This window comes from Ixodes scapularis, unplaced genomic scaffold (genome assembly GCF_016920785.2).
Source record: "Ixodes scapularis isolate PalLabHiFi unplaced genomic scaffold, ASM1692078v2 PGA_scaffold13__105_contigs__length_92229423, whole genome shotgun sequence".
NCBI lineage: Eukaryota > Metazoa > Arthropoda > Arachnida > Ixodida > Ixodidae > Ixodes > Ixodes scapularis.
The window spans coordinates 73,278,464-73,299,345 of NW_024609839.1; the positions used below are offsets into that span (position 1 = coordinate 73,278,464).

At 47.7% G+C, this 20,882-nt stretch overlaps 1 protein-coding gene and 3 long non-coding RNA genes across 5 annotated transcripts; all 4 read right to left on the reverse strand.

Moving 5' to 3' along the window:
- Positions 1 to 3,492: 3,492 nt before the first annotated feature.
- Positions 3,493 to 5,311, reverse strand: LOC115323334. Of its 2 annotated transcripts, none has more exons than XR_003919144.3 (3): positions 5,254 to 5,311; positions 4,910 to 5,030; positions 3,493 to 4,559 (listed from the first exon to the last, which is right to left on the reverse strand). It is a non-coding gene; the product is annotated as an uncharacterized LOC115323334 (long non-coding RNA). The 2 variants fall into 2 exon arrangements; XR_003919143.3 differs by lacking the exon at positions 5,254 to 5,311 and adding an exon at positions 5,089 to 5,129.
- A 354-nt stretch (positions 5,312 to 5,665) lies between these two features.
- Positions 5,666 to 8,289, reverse strand: LOC120837692. The gene is made up of 4 exons (XR_005714964.2): positions 8,175 to 8,289; positions 5,934 to 6,022; positions 5,762 to 5,875; positions 5,666 to 5,703 (listed from the first exon to the last, which is right to left on the reverse strand). It is a non-coding gene; the product is annotated as an uncharacterized LOC120837692 (long non-coding RNA).
- Positions 8,290 to 8,293: 4 nt separating this feature from the next.
- LOC121835460 lies at positions 8,294 to 20,231 on the reverse strand (the record flags this gene model as incomplete). Its single annotated transcript, XM_042289679.1, has 3 exons — positions 20,208 to 20,231; positions 10,238 to 10,366; positions 8,294 to 8,385 (listed from the first exon to the last, which is right to left on the reverse strand). Coding segments are annotated over exons 1-3 (234 nt in total), but the record flags the coding sequence as incomplete, so codon positions are not given.
- Positions 14,611 to 16,635, reverse strand: LOC120837691. The gene is made up of 3 exons (XR_005714963.2): positions 16,460 to 16,635; positions 15,074 to 15,406; positions 14,611 to 14,858 (listed from the first exon to the last, which is right to left on the reverse strand). It is a non-coding gene; the product is annotated as an uncharacterized LOC120837691 (long non-coding RNA).
- Positions 20,232 to 20,882: the final 651 nt, after the last annotated feature.

Below are 20,882 nucleotides of genomic sequence, written 5' to 3' on the forward strand. Positions count from 1 at the left end.
TGGCTGGTCCTGTGCTTTTTCAGCCGTTGTATAGTGGCTGAAATTGTCATTTATTTAAGTGCACTTTTATTGCTGCCTGTTATCTGTGGGGAAGGGGGGCATAGCTACCTGTTGAAATGACAAACAAGCGTATTAGGCTATTTTTAATGAGCCTCGTAACTGGCACTCCGATACAGCATGTCTCAATTGAAAGAGCCGATGACAGACTCACCTCGAGCGAGCACATCATTGACTCTCTTCCACTTTCCTACCTTCACATTTGCTAAGAAGAAATAGCTATTGTAATTATATTATAATTACAATAATTATATACATAATTGTAATTATAAACATAATTGTAATTATATACATAACGCTCTGGAGAAAAATATTTTTCGCTGAACTTTGCATTAATGGGCTAAGCTTGAGCCTGCTCTGGAAGCTGGCTTCTCCTAAAAACCACCGTGGGAAAATATTTTTCGCTGAACTTTTCGATCGAGCCTGCTCTGGAAGCTGGCTTCTCCTAAAAACCACCGTGGGAAAATTTTTTTTCGCTGAACTTTGCCTTAATAGGGCTAAGCTCGATTGAGCCTGCTCTGGAAGCTGGCTTCTCCTAAAAACCACCGTGGGAAAATTTTTTTCGCTGAACTTTGCCTTAATATAGCTAAGCTCGATCGAGCCTGCTCTGGAAGCTGGCTTCTCCTAAAAACCACCGTGGGAAAATTTTTTTCGCTGAACTTTGCCTTAATAGGGCTAAGCTCGATTGAGCCTGCTCTGGAAGCTGGCTTCTCCTAAAAACCACCGTGGGAAAATTTTTTTCGCTGAACTTTGCCTTAATATAGCTAAGCTCGATCGAGCCTGCTCTGGAAGCTGGCTTCTCCTAAAAAGCACCGTGGGAAAAATTTTTTTTTGCTGAACTTTGCATTAATAGGGCTAAGCTCCAGCCTGCTCTGGAAGCTGGCTTCTCCTAAAAACCACCGTGGGAAAATATTGTTCGCCGCTCCAGCCCATTAATCTACACAAGGTAAAGAGCGGACACTTCCATAGGCCCCAGCGGCCCGTTTAGCTGGCAGGGAGCGCACTCGGCGGCCGTTGTAATCCCAAATTGAATAAATAAAATCACAATCAAAAAAAAACAAAAAAAAAACTTACCGGATGGATAAATATCTAGTTTGGCGTAGTGCGTTGGGCGGTAGCCTGCGCCATCTGGTTTGCCGCGACTTATGATTTTCTCATTATTCCCGCATGCCGAATTTCAGCTATTATTACTTCACACGTATGTGTGAATCCTAATGCGGACAACTAATGGACAATACTATATACGGTTAAGACTGACTTTAAAGCCAGGAAACCCATATAGGTTTGTGCTGTCCAGAAGAACACCACCAGGGAGTAATCAACAGAGTTTATTTTCGCAAAAAAAGAAATATGATGGGCAGTTTGTGCCTTGTATATAATACAAAAACTACAGAACACAAGCACCGTGTATCAAGGATTCACAAACGGTACATCCTACAAAAAACGACAAGCATTTTATGGCATGCATAAAAGTCTTATCAAACAACTGAAATTACAACTGCAATTGGATTGAAAGTCGGTTTTGTATTCTCAAGCAAGTTCCATGGAAGGCGCACACACACATATAACATATGCAGCATCAGCAACAAACACACAAAAAAAAAATGGCCATGCAGTATCAGAGCTCGTTGATCCAATGCATTTTGTATGCTAATAAAAAGTTCAGCAGAAGAATTCTGAGATGCACGATGACCACAATGAGAAAAGAAAAACAAAAACAGACAAGTAAATGCCTAAATGAGATTGCCACTAGTATAGACCTATTTAGTCTGTGACATAGTCATTAAAGAATCCCGGAGAAAAGCTCACCGGAGAAAAGCTCACCGGAGATAAGCTCACCGGAGAAAAGCTCACCGTAAAACCTGCGGATGCGGAGAAAAGCTCACCGATTTTTTTTTTCTTCTTGTTATATAGAGGCTGTTGGATCATGCGTGACATATATCAATTTACTATCATTAAAGTTCGTCAGCTTTGTCAAAAAGAAAATGTCCTTTTTGTATTATTTGCCAAGCTTATTAAGTATATTGCTCCCAAATTAATAATGGCGGGCCAGTTTTTCCTGCGGCTTACTCTCTAGGCAGATAAAGCCTAACTGAAAATTTTATGAACTTGAATAACATGAAAAAAGTTCGAAAACAATTATGTCTCCCTAAAACCCAAAAATCAAAACTGTAAACACCGAAAATCCGAAAGTACATGCGCAACAACGCGGTGCCTGAAATTCTCTTTGAAGCTTTTATTAACATTTGAAAACAGGATAAAACAGTCAGTAGGATATTATTGAGGCTTCTTTCTTCCACGGACATGCACGTTTTCTAGCCGTTCGTGCTGGTGTTTCCGCACGTTGCCTTTGTGTGATAGTGCCCTTCTAAGGTCAGCCACTCATGACTTCAGAGCTACACACTGGCACCGTTGCTACTCGTGACCTATATAAGAAATAGTCTTCTGTAAGGTAGCGAATAAGGCGAGTTGGTAAACGTTATACATGATGAAAACCTCTCAAACGACGACGAAGGAGTGAAGACAACAAACACGACAGGACAAAGCTGTTTTCGCAACTAAAGTTTTCTTAGTGAAATTAACAGAAAGAAAACAGCGTAGCCGACACTGATTGCATCAACAAATACCTACTTAACTATTAGGCACTACAGAATATTTGGAGCTGAAGCGGTTCACACACCGCTATATTTATATTAGCTCACAAAGAACAAACCTCTTTATTTGACAAAGCTACCGACGGCGTTGTCTTTTTTTACCGGTGTACAATGTTTTGATAACATTTTTGCGGCTTCATTATTATACAGAATGGGTGATTACTAATTTCTGAGGAATTAGTAAATATGCCCAATGACCCTCAAAAATATAACAAGAAAGAGGACATATATATTTTTTTTTAAATGAAGTGGCGAATGCGAATTGTGTTAAATTGCCTCTTAATGCAAAATCCGCTAAGTTAAAAAAAAAAAAAAATCGGTGAGCTTTTCTCCGCATCAGCCGGTTTTGCGGTGAGCTTTTCTCCGGTGAGCTTATCTCCGGTGAGCTTTTCTCCGGTGAGCTTTTCTCCGGTGAGCTTTTCTCCGCCGCCCGTCATTAAATAACCCTAACACAGCGTGCAATGCGCAATTAAACATACCTTGCTCCTGCTGATCTAAGTAACAATAATGATCAAAATAACAAGAACTGAAAGTCAACCGACGGACTAATACAAGTTTTATGTTCATGTCACGTTTAACATCTCACATTTAACATGTAAGGTTTAACATAACCACTGCCATAAAAAGCACACATGAAATGGCTGACAAAAGACTGCTACAAGCAGACTGGTGACCGGTGTACCTGCGACCCACTCATCACAAATGATTCGAGCAAAGGCTTGGCATGCAATCTGCACTGCCTAATTAAGTACATCCTACAGGGTGTCTACTAGATGCCTTTTTCCAAAGTCCATGATCTTTCAAGGTTTTCCTTGACTATTTTGATAAAATTCCTTGGCTGCTTCTTCCTTCCAAGGATAACATTTTGGGCAATGTTATTCAGCACAGCTGTGGCGACACTTGATCGCCGGGCTTCGTTCCGCATTACCGTGCCACTTTCACCGGTCACTTTCCTTGATTTAGTCAACCTTTTGACAGTTTCCCTGATAATTCCTTGACTTTCCAGGTGATCTAAAATTCCCTGAGAATTTCAGGCTTGCCCAGGTCGGTAGACACTCTGATCTCAATCTCCTTCTTGCTTCACATATGTGTAAAGCAGAAACAATGTCCACAAGAAAAGGAAGTTGCATACAAGATGAAAGACCTCAGAGAGTATTAAAAAAGATCAAAATGGGAACTTACACATTCCACATGGCCATAATAGAAAAACACAGACACGACCATCTAAAAAAGCAGTCACTACAGTAGACCAGTAGAGTGCAACCTACTTGCTGCAAATAATCCCAACAAATGCCTAGTGCGCAGTCTGCACGGCCCAATAAAATCCCAATAATATTAATTTTACTCTTGCAGGTATCTTATGAAACGCAACATAAGGGCTGAAACACATCTCCAGAATGAAGTCCTACCCACTGAATTTTTCAAGCTGTACACCAGAGACGCGAGAATGAAAGCAAACTTTATCCAAGTTTCTATTTACGAAACGGACATGTCAGCACAATTGAATCCTGCAAAACATTTTTCATCATAATCGAATCCTGCAAAACACCTCAAATTCCGCGGTCCACGGAATTTGAGATGAAGAGCAAACTTTTTCAACCATAACGGGAATCGTTTTCCCTTGCCCTTGGATCTTAATTTAACATGGCTTGACAGTAGGTGAAATAACTCGTCTTGTCACGTGAGGGCGAATGATGTCAAGAGCTTCCGAAGCTGATCGAGGCATATTCTTCTCTTGCTTGCGCAGCCTTGCGATGGTCTTCCGGTACTTTGAAACCTTGGCTTGGAGACGCCTTATGATGTCCTTCGTTCTCGACGCAAAACTGCGCAGAGGAGGCGTAGAAGTACCTGAAACGGATAAAAAAAATGAAATCAAAGCAGGTAAGCAGTTCTGCTTATAACCATCACAGCCAACATTACCTTACAGTGACATAATGTGCAAGTAGATAATATGCCCTTAAACTACAGACAATCAGAAATCAAAGGAAACTGGGCGTTTGAAGCTATGTTGGCTAAATTTACAAATTGCCACCCTATGCCTTGACACCACAGTACATAAGGTGTATTACAGGTTTTGCATGAAAAGCCCATCACCGGAGAAGTAGACAAACTAAAATCCACCTTGACACACACAAATTTTATTTATATGAGTAGTACCATATGGGCACACAGGTGAACAAAAGAAATGGGACACTTACAAGCTTCAACTGGTTCACAAGAGGATGTGGACGGTGTCACCGGTCGGAGCTCCAGCGGCGAACTGCACGATGGCCTCGATGGGGTCTGCGCTGCACGGTGAGTCAGCCGCTTCCATGGAGTCTGGAAGAGTTTGTCTATTAGACGCAGGCTGTTGTTTCCAACACAAGTCCTTCCTCACCATGAGCAGCGGTTGAGGGGCCTTTGGGCCGGAAGCTGCACTGCACGAGGGGGCTGTAGCCTCCATGGGGTCTGCGCCGCACGGCGGGGCTGTCACTTCCATGGGGTCTGGAAGAGTTTGTCTATTAGACGCAGGCTGTTGTTTCCAACACAAGTCCTTCCTCACCATGAGCAGCGGTTGAGGGTTCTTTGGGCCGGAAGCTGGAGGCTGCACTGCACGATGGGGCTGTAGCCTCCATGGGGTCTGTGCCGCACGGCGGGGCTGTCGCTCCCATGGAGTCTGGAAGAGTTTGTCTATTTGACGCAGGCTGTTGTTTCCAACCCAAGTCCTTCCTCACCATGGGCGGCGGTTGAGGGTTCTTTGGGCCGGAAGCTGGAGGCTGCACTGCACGATGGGGCTGTAGCCTCCATGGGGTCTGTGCTGCACGGCGGGGCTGTCACTTCCATGGGGTCTGGAAGAGTTTGTCTATTAGACGCAGGCTGTTGTTTCCAACACAAGTCCTTCCTCACCATGGGCAGGGTTTTTTGGGCTGAAAGCTGGAGGCTGCACTGCACGATGGGGCTATAGCCTCTACGAGGTCTGCGCCGCACGGTGAGGCTGCCGCTTCCATGGAGTCTGGAAGAGCTTGTCTATTAGATGCAGGCTGTTGTTTCTAACACAAGTCCTTCCTCACAATGAGCAGCAGTTGAGGGTTCTTTGGACCGGAAGCTGGAGGCTGCACTGCACGATGGGGCTGTAGCCTCCATGGGGTCTGTGCCGCACGGTGAGGCTGCCGCTTCCATGAAGTCTGGAAGAGCTTGTCTATTAGACGCAGGCTTTTGTTTCCAACACAATCCTTTCCTCACCATGGGCAGCGGTCGAGGGTTCCTTGGGCCGGAAGCTGCACTGCACGATGGGGCTGTAGCCTCCATGGGGTCTGCGCCGCATGGTGGGGCTGTTGGTTCCATGGAGTCAGGAAGAGTTTCGTCTATTAGAAGTTAGGTTGTGAAGCTATAGAAGCAGCATTGTTTAAATAAAGTTTACATAAGTAATATACCTCTATATGGATAGTTAAAAAAATCTTTAGCTCTAGCTGTTTTAGGATCTGAATATGTCGATGGGCAAACTGAAGGCACAGCGGTTTTCATTAGCTTTGTCCGCCCAGGGTTCATGAAGTCACGCGCTATGAAGTGACTGCTGCAGACGAAATACTTCGCCTGTAGCTCACTGTACGGTATTTGGAGAAGGTCGTCTTTTTTGGCATACTTCAGTCACGCCTTTGACCTGCAAGATGTCGTGAAGTTCATTATTTTTCATTCTGTTTCTTTGTTCAAAATAAAATATTTGACCACAATGGTTTGCATATTGTGGTTTTACATGGAGGTAATAAGCAAACTAATAGCGCTTCAGAAGGTTGTAGGTGTTTCTTGACTGCACACATATACACTTTTTAACAGACTGGTTAAAATGTGCGCAATGCTATAAAAAGAAAAACTGATGCACGTATCGCTTATGGACACGCATCTTTCACATCATCATTAACTTTGTTCGTGTGATGAACACGTGTTGTTAGCGCCACCATTGCGAAAACATGTGCTTTGAGATCTGGGACTGGGGGAGGGAATTCCCGGGAAGGTGAATGACCGGAAGGCATCCTCCAATCTCAGAGGAGTGGTCATATTGCACTGGGAATCGGGAGACGGGCCGACTCCGTGTGCATCACATGCTCTATCTCAAATCTGGTCTACTAACCTCGGCGCGCTCTAAAACGACCAGTGAAATTCGCCATTAGCAAGAAAATTATTGATTTATCTTGATCCCCTTGATAAAGCCAGCACACTCATAATGTGTTTTTGTGGCATTCTTCAGGGTTTGTGGCGGATGTTGCGGCTTGTTTTTAGTTTTCTTTGGCAATAGCACATTATTTTATTCCAAACTCGAACCTTTTTATCTTATGCGATGGTGGGCACGTCTGGGATTTTTTTCTTTGTGTAAACCGTTCAGATGCCAACGCTGAATGCCGGTCCAGCGTTTTCGTCCCAACGTTTCTGAGGGACAAAGTCGGCCGGTTTTGTGTCTACCCACCGACTAGCAAAGTGGTAGAACGTAGAACTCACAGTCCAGGGGTCGCGGGATTGATTCCCGTTGCCATAGCAAGTCTGGCATTTACAATGCCATGCTTGCTAATTTACCGCTCTTTTGTACTGATTGTCCTCTGATGTACAGCCTCCAGATTTTAAAGCAACATAGCTTTAAAGAGCTCGTGTCGCAGAAAAGCCGGCGTCGGCGGGACTGGAAAATCCTGAATTGGCCGATAGGGTCATGATGTCACAGCCACATGACCTTGCGCAGGAATTTCAAACAACCCACAACGCTCACGTCAAGCGTGATGTCAAACGTGGAATGAAAGTGATTAAAACATGACATGTAATGCGAATTAAAGGTTGCCGCATATGTCTCGAATGATTTCGTTTTATAAAGTAATTCATTTGCCTTATAGAAATGTTTTTAAGAATTAGGCAGATGCAGGATTCAAACCCACGACCCTTTGGTTGCGAGCCAGACACGCTATTGACTAGGCCACGCAGACACGCTGCGCGGCTTGGGAATGAGCGGGGCTTTATATGTTTAGCTATCGCATTCCAATCTTATAGGCAAAGCTTAAGTGTCCTCCTGTAATTTTTTAACAATAACGCGCAAACGCCGAATGACCGGTAGATCAGCGCCTTATCACAATATGAAACAGCAGGTAAGCGAGACTACGCGCATGTGGCAGAAGGCACACACCTAGCCTCGCTGGCTTGCTGTTTTACGCCACGGTAAGGCTCTGATCCAACAGCCGGTCGGCATTCGTGCAATACTGTTTAAAAATCTGGAGGCTGTATGTGTTGCACATTTTGTAACTGTTTCATTAGCATTCCCGCACGTGCTCGGAGATCCCAGCCCTTTGAGACATTCTGTCTTGAAAAGTTATTTCGACTTGCAATTTGAGTTATTAGTTCAGACGCGTGTATTAATGTGTCTGACCAATTTCAAGGTAACTCAGTGCCTATTGAAATTCTGCTCAGTTCCCCTTCGACGAGGGGCGTGTCGCTCCTCCTCCCCACCTGGAAGGGGGCGTGGCCGTCCAGGGACTCTTTGTTCTCCGAGTCGCCCACGTAGTCCGACTCGTCCTTGAGTCCGGGCAGCAGGTCCATCTGGCTGTTGCGGCTGTTGGGAGTCCCCGCTGCACAGGCTGCACCTCGTTGCCCGCCACCTCGCTGATGTTGGCCAGGGGCTTCTGTTCCGTCGTCAGGTCCGAGTAGTCCCAGCTGTAGCCTGGGGCGGGGAAGGCAGCATTGGCAAAGGACGGCTCGCTCTCTACGTTCTGAGCACGTGCGGGGGAGCAAGGGCTGAGAGTAAGTCTGTGAATGTCTGAGTGAGAGAGCAAATCTGTGAAAGATTGAATGACAGAGAGTGAGTGAATCTGTGAATGAATGAATGACAGAGTGAGTGAATTTGTGAATTTGCGCACGAGAGAGAAAATTTGTGAATGAATGAATACCAAATACTCAGTGAATCTCCGAGAGAGTAAATCTGGATGACTTAATGTGTGTGTGAGGGCAAAAAAAGAAATCTGTGATTGAAGGATTGTGTGAGTGAGTGGGTGAAAGAGTAAGCCTGTAAATTAATGAATGTGTGAGAGGTGAATCTGTGGTTGTGTGCATGAGAGCAAACCAACAAATGAATTGATGCCAGAAAGTGACTGAATCTGTGAATGAATGAATGAGTGTGGGAGTAAATCTGTGAATGAATGAATGAATGTGGGAGTAAATCTGTGAATGAATGAATGACAGAGAGTGAATCTCTGAATTATGCGTGAATGGGCAAATCTGCAAATGAATGAATGTTAAATAGTGAGTGAATCAGTGAGGGTGTAAATCTGAATGAGTTAACGTGCACGTGAGGGAATAAATCTTTCACACACCTTTCCACTCTCCACTTTGACACAATCATAAAACTGTTCTTTGCGCAATCGAGGCACGAAACTAGGGTCAATGTCGAAACTGTGCCTAAACAATGTGCATAGCGCTGAATTCTACACGACATGGCACACTTAGAAAACAACTTTAGGAACAGGCTTACCTCCCAAAAGAAAAGCATGAAAAAAAGGGCGCGCGACAGGCTACCACTAGTCGCTCATCGAAAAGGTATCTGGTGGCGCTGCTTGCAACCAAGGCTAGGAGAGGATCAACTTAAACTGGCAGCTGCAATGCAAGCGGTGTCCATGCCTATGTATACCTTACACCGAGCACCCCACTCAAAAAGGGCCACTGGTTCTACCGTATCCACCCATCCATGCATTGCTTAGAGCTGCGTGTTTTTGCGCTTCAATCAGTTTAGCTCAAACCGTACTCTGCTCTCTTTGTTCTCCAGTTGGCATCCGAGTCCAGGCTCTCCGAGTCACATTGCGGGTGGCACGCCATAGTTTCTCTATTTTTAAAGTTATAGGAGCACGAGCTAGCTCGCGGAAATCTCCTTCGATTCTGCATCAGCTCAAAGGTTCCAGGAATCAAGTACGGCAACATCAATGGCGAATTGCTTGTGGCGGGAAGAGTAGGAAACATGAATACAGCCCAGGTACGGAGGCGCTCCATGTCATGCACCTTGCCTACCCTACTGCTGCATCCGAGCACAAGTCCCAATGATTATTAATTACTACCCAAGACAACAAGCAGAAGGCGAATACAGCTATGCCTTTATGGCTAATGAAAAAGCGGCAGTTGTGAGCATTTCAGGGGTCTACCCGGCATCGAATATGGCCTTCTTTATTTTAATTTCGTTGGATCCAACTTTAATTCCAACCAATTTAGCACCTACATGAAATTAGAATGAATTAACTTTCTGCCCCATCTTTCTTCAACATCAGAATGCTGGATCAAACACTTGTAGCTGCTCACGACCGAAGAAGCATAAAATCATTTTTAAGCCTCTTGTGACTCCCTTCGCTGCTACGGAGGCGGCCGTAAGCAGTGCACAAGGGGTAAAACCAGTTTTAAGTCCTTTCGGTCATAAGCAGTGGCAAGTGTGTGGGAATTAGCCTTAAGGCTTAACAGAGAAACTGAAAACAAAACAACAAACTCATCTTGGCAAGAACGATGAGGGGACCAACGAAAGAGGGAGTCCCCACCTGGCAGGTCTTCAGAAGCGAGGCTGGTTGCAGAGCCGACTCCAACGTTGGGAGGACTCTTAGCGGGCAGGGCAGAGAGGTTCCTGTTCTGGGACATGGGTGGAAGCATCACTTTGGCAGCCTTCAGATCTGGGGGAAGAGAAACACCTCACTTCATCCATGCCACAGCAGTTGTTGACCTTTCAAATCACGCATATTCATTAATAACAAAACCAGCAGAATCCACAAAACACCCCGAATGCAGCCCCCAGGAGTAAAACTAAAAATCGGTCGTTTTGTGCCAAGCAACGAAGGGCATCTGGCACGTTTCAGCGGAGGACAGAGGATCAATTTCGACCACCTTGGGATCTTTTAGTGTGTGACCAAAGTATCGGCTACAATCTCAATCTTCTCCACAATAAGCCTCCGTGATATTGTGGGCACCAAGGAGGGTAGTGTCGCGAGGAACGACTTCCCAGAGTGCCCGTTTACTCTGACATCACGATGCCCTCCGCTGGTGCACTGGTCGCTGTGTGACCTTGCTGGTTTTAATATGCAATGCCTCTTAGGGCTGCACTGCATCATTACATCGATGCAGAAACCACATGGGGTTCTTGAGCTATTTATCGAGAGAGATCAGCGTTTCTTGAGGAGGAAAAGGGAGCTGCAGGTGACTACGGCGGTAGCCGCACGTGAAGGGACTAGCTGGTGCAGAGCCAGAGGAAGAGAAGGACGACGGGGCTATGTGGGGCTTGGCAAGTGCTGCTGTTCCGGCGAGCTATAAACCATATTTTGTTATCCTAACAACTGGCGACAAGATTAAGAATACGAACCATGTTATTATAACAAGTATGTGAAATCTACCGCGAACATCATGCCAAAGTTAGAGCCGTTCACGGGGGAAGGTGGTCAGGAATGGGAAGAGTATGTCGAGATTGTGGATCAGTTCTTTATCGCGAACAACATCGTCACAGACAAGCAACGAGCCGTGTTTCTGAGCAGCTGTGGCAGGCCAACGTACCCACTCCTGCGCAGGCTGCTGGCACCCATCAGACCTTCGGAGGCCCCTCTCGCCAGATGTCTTGAGTTGCTTACAGAGCATTACTCCCCGCGACCGTCGGTGATTGTACAACGGTATCATTTCTACTGCCGCACACAAGACATCGGGGAAACCGTGAAGGAGTTTGTCGCCGGCCTGCGCCAATTGGCCGATCGGTGCGAATTCGGGGCGGAGTTGGCGAACAACCTTCGGGACTGCATCGTGCACGGCATCAGGAATGACGTGATGCGGAGGAGGCTACTGGAAGAGCCTAACTTGACGTTGGATCGGGCGGTGGAGTTAATCACGAGCATGGAAGCCGCCGCGAGAGGTGCTGAACAGATCACCGGCCGAGCGAGCGGGACAGCCGAGACAGCGGTGAACCGCGTGACAGCACCGTCGACATCGGCGCAGTCAGCGGAAGAGCGACGCAGCTGTTTCCGTTGCAGCGGCAAGCACTGGGAATCAACGTGCAAGTTTGTAAATAGTGTTTGTTTCAAATGCCGGCAACGAGGTCATATATCAAGACTGTGCCAGAAAAAGACAAGCCACGAGAGCAGAGTCGGCAGCAACGACAAACATTGCGAAGGGAAAACGAAGCAGACGCTGAACTCAACTCAGACACCAGCAAACCGTTCGGTGCACGTCATGCAAGCTCAAGACAGTGAAGAGTCAGATTCGAGCGTTGTGGGGGACCTTTGGCCGTTAAACCCGAGCGAAAAAATAGCGCTACCAGAACACGGCCGAAAAGAGGCACCAGAGTTCAAGGACCCGCCAATTTTTGCAGAAGTGACGATACAAGGAAAAACTGTACAAATGGAGCTGGACACCGGAGCTGTGTTTTCGGTTATGGATGAGACTGAGTTCGAAAGACGGTTTCCAGATACCGTCATCGAACCATCAACCGTTAAACTGCGGCGCTACTTCGGTCAGCTGGCTGCCGTAGTCGGCAAGGCGACGGTCATGGCGGAGTTTGGCGGGAAAGCTGAGCTACTACCTTTGTTTGTTGTACGAGGTGGTTCCCGGGCTCTTCTGGGACGGAACTGGGCAAGGGCTTTCACCATGCCTCTAGATCAGCTCGTCAATGTGCATCAGGTGAGCAGCACTGAAGAGTTGGCAGGCAGATTTCACTCCGTGTTTTCTGAAGGATTAGGGACGCTGAAAGGAATGAAAGCAACTATCAGCGTACCGGAGAGAGCCAGACCCAGGTTTTTCCGACCGCGAACTGTACCTTTTGCGTTGCAAGACCTGGTAGCGCAAGAGTTGCAACGCTTACAGCGCGACGGGATTTTGACCCCCGTACGAACGTCAGAGTGGGCGGCGCCTATCGTACCTGCACTAAAGAAGGATGGTAGGATACGAATTTGTGGCGACTTTATAAACTCACAGTCAACCAAGCGGCTATTACAGAAGTGTATCCGGTACCGAGACTGGGAGATGTGGGCGAAGCTTGCTGGGGGAACAACGTTCTCTAAGCTGGATCTCCGCGATGCGTACCAGCAGATTGAACTGGAGCCGGCAGTTAAGAAGTTTGTCACAATTAACACGCAGAAAGGACTGTTTCAATACAACAGGCTGCCTTTCGGAGTAGCGTCGGCTCCCGCCATATTTCAAAGAGAGATGGAAAATCTTTTACGAGATTGTAACGGCACCATTGTCTATTTTGACGACATCTTGGTCACAGGGGCAACAGAAAATGACCACTGCCAGAATCTGGAGGCAGTCTTAAAAAAGTTAAGTGAGGCCGGGTTGAAACTCAAACTGGCAAAGTGTTCACTTTTCCAAAGAAGTGTGGAATATTTGGGACACAATATTGACGCTGAAGGAATTCACCCCGCACCCAAAAAAATCGAAGCGGTAATCGAGGCACCAGAACCCTCGAATGTCAAAGAACTACAGACCTACCTTGGATTACTAAACTTTTACCGAAAGTTTATGCCAAACGTGTCATCGGTGTTGCATCCCCTCCATAAACTGCTGAAAAAAGGGGAGGCCTGGAGTTGGGGTGCTGAGGAACTAGCGGCGTTCAATACAAGCAAAGCGATGTTGACGTCTGCATCAGTGCTAGTGTATTATGACCCGAGCCAGCCGGTGGTACTATGCTGCGATGCATCACCATATGGTGTTGGTGCGGTATTGGCGCACAGAACAAGTTCCGGGGAAGAAAGGCCTATCGCTTTTGCATCCAGGCGTCTAACCACAGCTGAAAAAAAACTACAGCCAACTAGATAAAGAGGCCCTGGCCGTAAAATACGGAGTGACTAAATTCAACCAATTCCTGTGGGGTCGACAATTCGACATTTGCACAGACCACAAGCCATTGCTGGGTCTTCTAGGACATGATCGGGGAATCCTACAACAGTGCTCTCCTCGAGTGCTTCGATGGGCGTTAACGTTGAGCGCTTATTGCTATCGACTGGTATATCGACCAGGGGTCAATCTAGGAAATGCGGATGGGCTGAGTCGGCTGCCACTGCCTGAATCCTCGTTCAAGGACCACGCGGCTGGGGAAGTGTTTATGCTGGAAAAGGCGTTTCCGTCGTTGTTGTCGGCAGCAGCGGTAGCACAGGCTACAAATAAGGATCCCATAGTGTCGACAGTATGAGAGGCTTTGTGGTCTGGGAAGAGTCTGCCGGAATCTGCTGATTGGAGGACGTTCTCATGTCGACTAGAGAAATTTTCAGTGCAGGACGGCTGTGTATTGTGGGGTTGCCGAATAGTAGAACCAACATCACTAAGGCCAGCGGTGCTGAGCGTGCTACACGAGACACATCCGGGTATTGAGAAAAAGAAAATGGTCGCTCGGAGCCATGTCTGGTGGCCAGGCATAAACGAGGCTATTGAAAACAAAGTAAATGGTTGTACCATATGCCAAGTTCACCGGCGGGCACCGAGGTCGGTACAACAAACACCATGGCCATTCCCGGAAAATGCATGGTCACGTCTACATGTTGACTTTGGAGGGCCGTTTCAGGGCATCTATTTCTTGGTGCTAGTTGATGCGTTCTCCAAGTGGGTAGACGTGCACCGGGTGCCCTCACCATCGGCTAAAGCCACAGTGGAGTGCTTGAGATCAATCTTTGCCACACACGGCCTACCTGATGTGGTCGTTAGTGATAACGGCCCGGCGTTCGTCAGTGCGGAATTCAAAGAATTCCTGGCAAGAAATGGAGTTCGTGCTATCACTATTCCACCGTATCACCCTGCCTCAAACGGCGCTGCAAAGAGGGTGGTACAAACGATAGAAGAAAAGCTAAAGAAAGCTAAACCAGGATGTTTCGAAGTCAAGATTCCCAGAATTCTTTTTAATTACAGAACGACGCCACATCACCTGACTGGACGAACACCAGCAGGGTTGTTGATGGGGCAGCGCCTAAAGACTCCCCTGGACCTGCTGCACCCAGATCTCCGAGTCAGAGTAGGGTTCAAGCAGCTACAGCAGAAGGAGCGAGCGGACAAATCTGCAAGAAGAGACGGATTACCACTGCCTGGTGATCGTGTCTGGGCTCGAAATTTCAGACCAGGAGATCGTTGGGTCCCTGCAATAGCTGAGCATCCCACCAGTGCATCGTCGGCACGAGTGATGCTGGAAGAGGGCGGCACCTGGAGTCGTCACGGGGATCACCTGAGGCAACGAGCACCAGTCCCAACACAAAACACCTTGGATGTGCAGCAGCCATTGGAGAGTGCACAAGACAACATGGATGTGCAGCCACCATTGGAGAGTGTAGTGAACATGCCTCTTGGACAACAAACTTTCATGCGGCCCGAAGACAGCGTAGCTAGGCAGACACCATTAGGCAGTGTGGTAAACCTACCTAGTGAGCGTGTGCGTGACATGGGTGGTTCTTGTGTGTCTAGAGCCGATATACAGACTCCGAGTGCGGTGCGGGAACGCTCAGGACAGGATGTGCAGGCCGAACCTGTGAGAAATTACACTTTGAGACGTACAACTAGACAGCGCAGACCTCCGATACGGTACTCTCCTTGATTGACACTGTGAGTTGAGGGGGAGGAGTGTGACAGTTGTAACAAGGGAGCTGCAGGTGACTACGGTGGTAGCCGCACGTGAAGGGACTAGCTGGTGCAGAGCCAGAAGAGAAGGACGACGGGGCTACGTGGGGCTTGGCAAGTGCTGCTGTTCCGGCGAGCTATAAACCATATTTTGTTATCCTAGCAGAGAACACTTTGTCTAGTGTTTCACGAGAAGAACAAAATTCACACTTTGTGCTGTTGGTATTCCTTTAGGCTACGAACAAAGTTGGTATTACACAGAATCTGGCGGTTTCGCTTGCTTCCCCACTCTCCTGCAGATCTTAGGAATCTTTCCCGTTACATTAAAATCACGTAACATGGTAGTACAATGATAATAGTGTAGTCATGCAGAGCCCTCAGTGTAGTAAAGTAACTATCACTTCACGAGTCTTCCCCTTGGCTTGGCGGTAGAGGGTGTCAGATTCTAAATCCTGGGGCCCCAAATTCAGTTTTCGCTGACAAACGTTTGGAATTTCATTTATTCTTCTCGGTTGTGTGTCCTCCTGTACAACTTTTCCCTCGAGATCCGTGTCACACAATTCGGGGCAGTTTTTGGTGGTGTTTAGACAAAGCCCTTAAATAAATTAAGAGTTGAAATAGCTGACCATGACAGCCGCGACTCCCCCTCCTGAACGTGAAAAGGGTGGCAAGTGCACTGTGATAGTTCTACATGCCTTAATCTCGTGCTTAGCGTAGGTAAGACATTGAAAACACCACTTTCACATTCTTTGTAAGTAGCAGGCACCATATTCTCTTTCTCTTCTACTTTGCCACGTGTCCGCTGCATCTTGTGAAAACATGCTTAATTTCTTAACAGACATCGAGACCTTCAAATATACCCCAGAGTTGCTGCGCTGTACATACAATGTATTGTACACTAACGATTACGTAGCCTAGCCATTATTTACTTGTTTCCTTTTCCTACCACGCCATTGGCGCTCTCCGTCCAAACTTGGCCCTTGAGCCATTAAAACTCAATCAATCAATTCAACACAGATCCACAAATATACCACTAAGTTGCTGAGTTGTACAGACCTCATATTGAATGCTAATCATCGAGTAGAGAAGACATTAGTATTTACTCGTTTCTCCCTTCCTACCACATCACTGGTGCTCTCCGACTAAACCGCGTGCCACTGCAGCCCGCTCGACCGAGGAACCGTGCCCACCATTAGGGATCTTGTCGAGGTAGATGCGCTCCTTGTCCGCATCCCAGGCCGCCTTGTGCGGGGAGGCGGTATCTCAATTCTCAAAAGTTCTTTCGCCCACTGACGTCGCTGCTGGTTGGCAAAGGTGCGTCGCAGCTCGGCCTGGAACTCTTCCCATGTTGAAATCGACGCTTCGTGGTTCTCAAACCAGGTGCATGCCATGCCTTCCAGAGCGAAGTAGACGTTTTGAAGGCACAGGCTCTGGTGTCCACTGGTTATGGCGGGCCATTCGTTCGTAATGCTGTAGCCAATCCTTCACATCCTCATGGGCCTCACCATGGAACGGCGTCGGGTTGCGTGGGGCGACAGGCATGAAGACGACGGATGGAGCGGTCGAGGTCTGCGGCGACTGGTTGTTCATCGTCGTCCTGTTTGACTGCTCTGTCCTGGGTGGCAAAGGTCCAAATTCCGGGTGTAGGCCTTGAATGCGGCGACTTAATCGAGTCTTGGTAGTGTCTTCGTCGGGTCATTGGGGGCTTGCTCTCGGACTTGCACTGCGGGCCCTCGGAGGGGTACGCTGCAGGGACATGCATTACCCAAGACCTCCACCAGAATGTCACTAATAAACACGCAAGGAAACAAAGAATAACTGGGGAAACTGAAACATTTAATGGAGGCGAACTTGTGCCCAAACTAAACAAAACAAAAAGGGAATAGAAGAAAACAGCAGAGTGTCGCAGGCGTCGAAGTCGGCGTAACAGCAGGTTCGAGCGCTGGGGCGAGACTGACTGCAAATCGCCACGCGGAGCCCCTTATGTACACGTGTGGGCTTCTGGAATAATCGGCGTAGAAGGTTCGGCGTGTAGAACATTCTGACCTCGAACAAGCCGACATGGTTCTCGAATTTACCAGAACATTACTTTCTAGAGTCAACAAAAATGCGCCTCCGCGGCCAGGAATCGAACCCTGGTTTTCTGCGTGGAAAGCATGCGCGATAACCGTTAGACCACGAGCGCGCTGCCTTCTTGGTCGGTTGCGCTCGCAGCAATATAGATTAGTATTTCAGTATACTTGCCTTACTGAGGAGTAGCCTGCACTTTGAAGCTGCTAACATCTCCTAAACCAATATCACTTGTACCACTACTACTCTTAAATTTGCAGATAGCAATATATTTATCTTACGGGTGTCCTAACAGTAAAACAGAACGACAAGGAAGTGGAGGTAATACCAAAAGCAAACATTGAAAGGACAGCAATGACGTGGATGCGCCACGCCAAAGAACGACTGGAGAAATGCCGCAAGGGGTAAGTATGCAAGATTGGTCTGCGCGTGAGTGCTGCAGTGTTGTATATCAGAACCATGGGAATTTCTAACAGTAATTAGAAAAAAAGGAACAGCCAGAATTAAGACAAACAAGTTTGATCGAAGAGGGAGTATCCGTGGTAAACGGAAACTTTTCAGCACACCTGGGAGTGTAGATATCAAGCCATGTACGTCTGTCCACTTCAAACTTATCTCTGATTGCTGAGTTTCTGAAGCCATTGGGGTTCTCACGTAGAAGAGCTAGTGTAACTGAGAAAAACATAACCGCTTATAGGTATTCCACTTACGTTCTAGGGAAGCTGCGGGGATGGTACCGGAGGAAGGCGAGGAGAATTAAAGACTATTTTTTAGAGCCTTTAGGGGCCATTTCCCGGAATTAAAGACTATTTTTTAGAGCTCTTAGGGGCCCGTTCCCGGCTTGAGCGGCGTCGGCGTAACCAAGGTCATCCCAAGGTCACGTGACCCCTCCCAAGGTCATCTCAAGGTCACGTGACCCTTTGAAAGTCACGTGGTCTCCTCCCCAAGCTCACGTGACCCCAAGGTCCCCACGTGACCCCTCCAGGTCACGTGACCCCCTGAGGTCACGTGGGGGTCACCTTGGGGGTCACGTGACCTTGAGGTGACCCCCCCCATGTGACACCCAAGGTCACGTGACCCCCAGGCCACGCCTCCCCGAGGTCACGTGACCCCCCTCCCCGAAGTCACGTGACACCCCCCCCCCCCCCCCCCCGGGGCATATTAAAGAATGAGGGGAGGAGGAGAAGGAGGAGGGGTCTACCCTCCCCTCAGTACCCTTCACTCCTCCTCTTCAAGAGCTGTGCTCCAATTCGGCGTTACAGGGGTTTGTAAACGGCTTTCACTTTTTTGTTATTGAAGACATTCCTTTAATTTTAATTAACAGTTGATCCAGGCTTTGTTAAACTACTGACAGCTAGTCATTTATTATTTTTCCAATAAGTGTAAAGTCTTTATCATATCCACTAAACCTATATATTAAAAAAGTTTAATAATAAGACATAAAATGAATGTTTAATGCGGCGAACTTGTACCTTGAAACAAAGTAACAAAGACCAAACATACTCTGACGGCGACGGCAGGATTCAAGCAGCCATACGAAGCTCGTTTTGAAAGCACGTGCGTATCTAGGAGTTTCCGCTCTCGAACGAACATGATTCTCTAATCATCTGGAATGTTCCAGATGACTAGAGACCGTGACATCAACGACGACCTCAACTATGGCCTTGAAAACGACCCGGACTATGCACTCGATAAGGGCCCTGGCTACGACCTCGACGATAACATGATGACGACTTGGACGACGACGCCGACAACGAAACGAACAATGACTTCAACGACAATTGCGACTAAAACCTTAACGACTACCTTGATGACGAACCCGATGACGATACCGACGACGAGTGGGATGTCGACCACGAACAGGACGACGACGCTCGGTTCGTCGCTCAACGAGCGGAGCAAGTCCGCCAGCGCGGCCGCATTTTGATTCAAGCCACATCACCTACCAAAATCTCGGATAAGCCTACGCGAGCTGCTTTGCTAGCGGACGCTTACAAAACGATCTACGAAAACTCCCTAATAGGGAGTTTTCGTAGATCGTTTTCGCCGTCCCGCAAGGCCCTCCGCAGCACGCTACGATACCGGGAACTCCACAGTCAAGGCTATCTGCGCGCAGGCGCAGTAGCAACTTCTTCGTTGCGGAACGCTTAGCGGAAAGGGCAGCGCGGTCTACGAACGATGTCAACGCGCGACGGCTGCGCCGAGCGCCCGTCCGGGACGGAGCAAAAAAAGAGAACGATGTCAACATCGTTCTCTTTGCTACTTTTTAACGGAAATTACTGAATAGGGAGTTTTAGAATAGCGCACGCTAAAGCTTTGCGTACGCAAAAAATAGCGTAGTCGCCACTGAGCACAGTTTAAAAAAAAAATGGCGGTTTCCAGGACTATGTCGGCGGCTGCTTTGGCGGCGTCGTGAGTGCGACGTCGGCGGCATCCTCGCGACTGCAATTTTCAATACGGGACGACATTGTACTCGGTTTGGCAGCGATCACCGGCAACTTGATGCTTGCGACGCGCGAACATTTCACGGCGAAGGAACGATGTGCGAAGGTCAGTACACGAGACCTCTTTTGCCGAGGCGACGCAAGCGGACACGACCAGTTCACCGCTCGCGTCGTGCTCTCATGTTTAAACAAATTAAAGTGCTACTCTAGACCAAAAAACTCGTTTTCTTTTAAAGTTACATCACTTCGTGTGTGAAATAAAAATTTGACTGTATCTTGGTGGCGTCGCAAGCGCGAGATGCTTGGGCTTTTGCGTCGCGGCGGAGAAACGCTATTCTAAAACTCCCCTGCGTCGCGTGCGCTAATACAAGCGCTAAATTCAGCGCTAGCGTGCGCTAAAATTGCGTACCTTATTCTAAATTACCTTGTATTTCCATGGCGTGTAGTGTCCTTATACTTCGTTTCAGCTTCGTTCCGAGCGCGGACGGTGTTATGAGCCGAAGGGCCAATCAAAGAGCGCAAAAAGCACAGCGTCATGGCGTGCTCTCTGCACTTGATACGACTAGCCGGCGGAGGAGCGCACACAAAGGGACGGCGAATACCGGCTGGCCCTATCAACTGCAGGAAGGACGCCATGACGTTGTGCCTCTTTCGCTGTTTGATTGGCCCTTCGGCTCATAACATTGGCCGCGCTCGGACCGAAGCTGAAACGAAGTATAGTAAAACGCAACCAACCATCCTCGGAGCAAAAACGGCGCGAACCCCGCCGACCCCGCGAACCAATGGATTGCTTTGGATTGGCTTGTATTTTTCTGACCTTGCTTGGATTCTGGTAGTGGCTACACCATCTTGGCTGTGAAATCAGCAAGGAGGATCCTTGGAACGCTTGGAGCATAGGCCTTGGAAACCAGAATAATTATAATTATTTCTTTTTTTTGTGTGTGTGTGTGTGTGTCATTGGGACCACGTCGGTAGTTTTATTTACTCAAGCAGAACCTACAGAACTGGGAAGAAAATAAAAATCAGCCTTTCCTCCCACAATCGTCACCTTGGGGAAGGTTTCAGGAGTGTCCAAAATAAATATCACAGGGATGTCCGA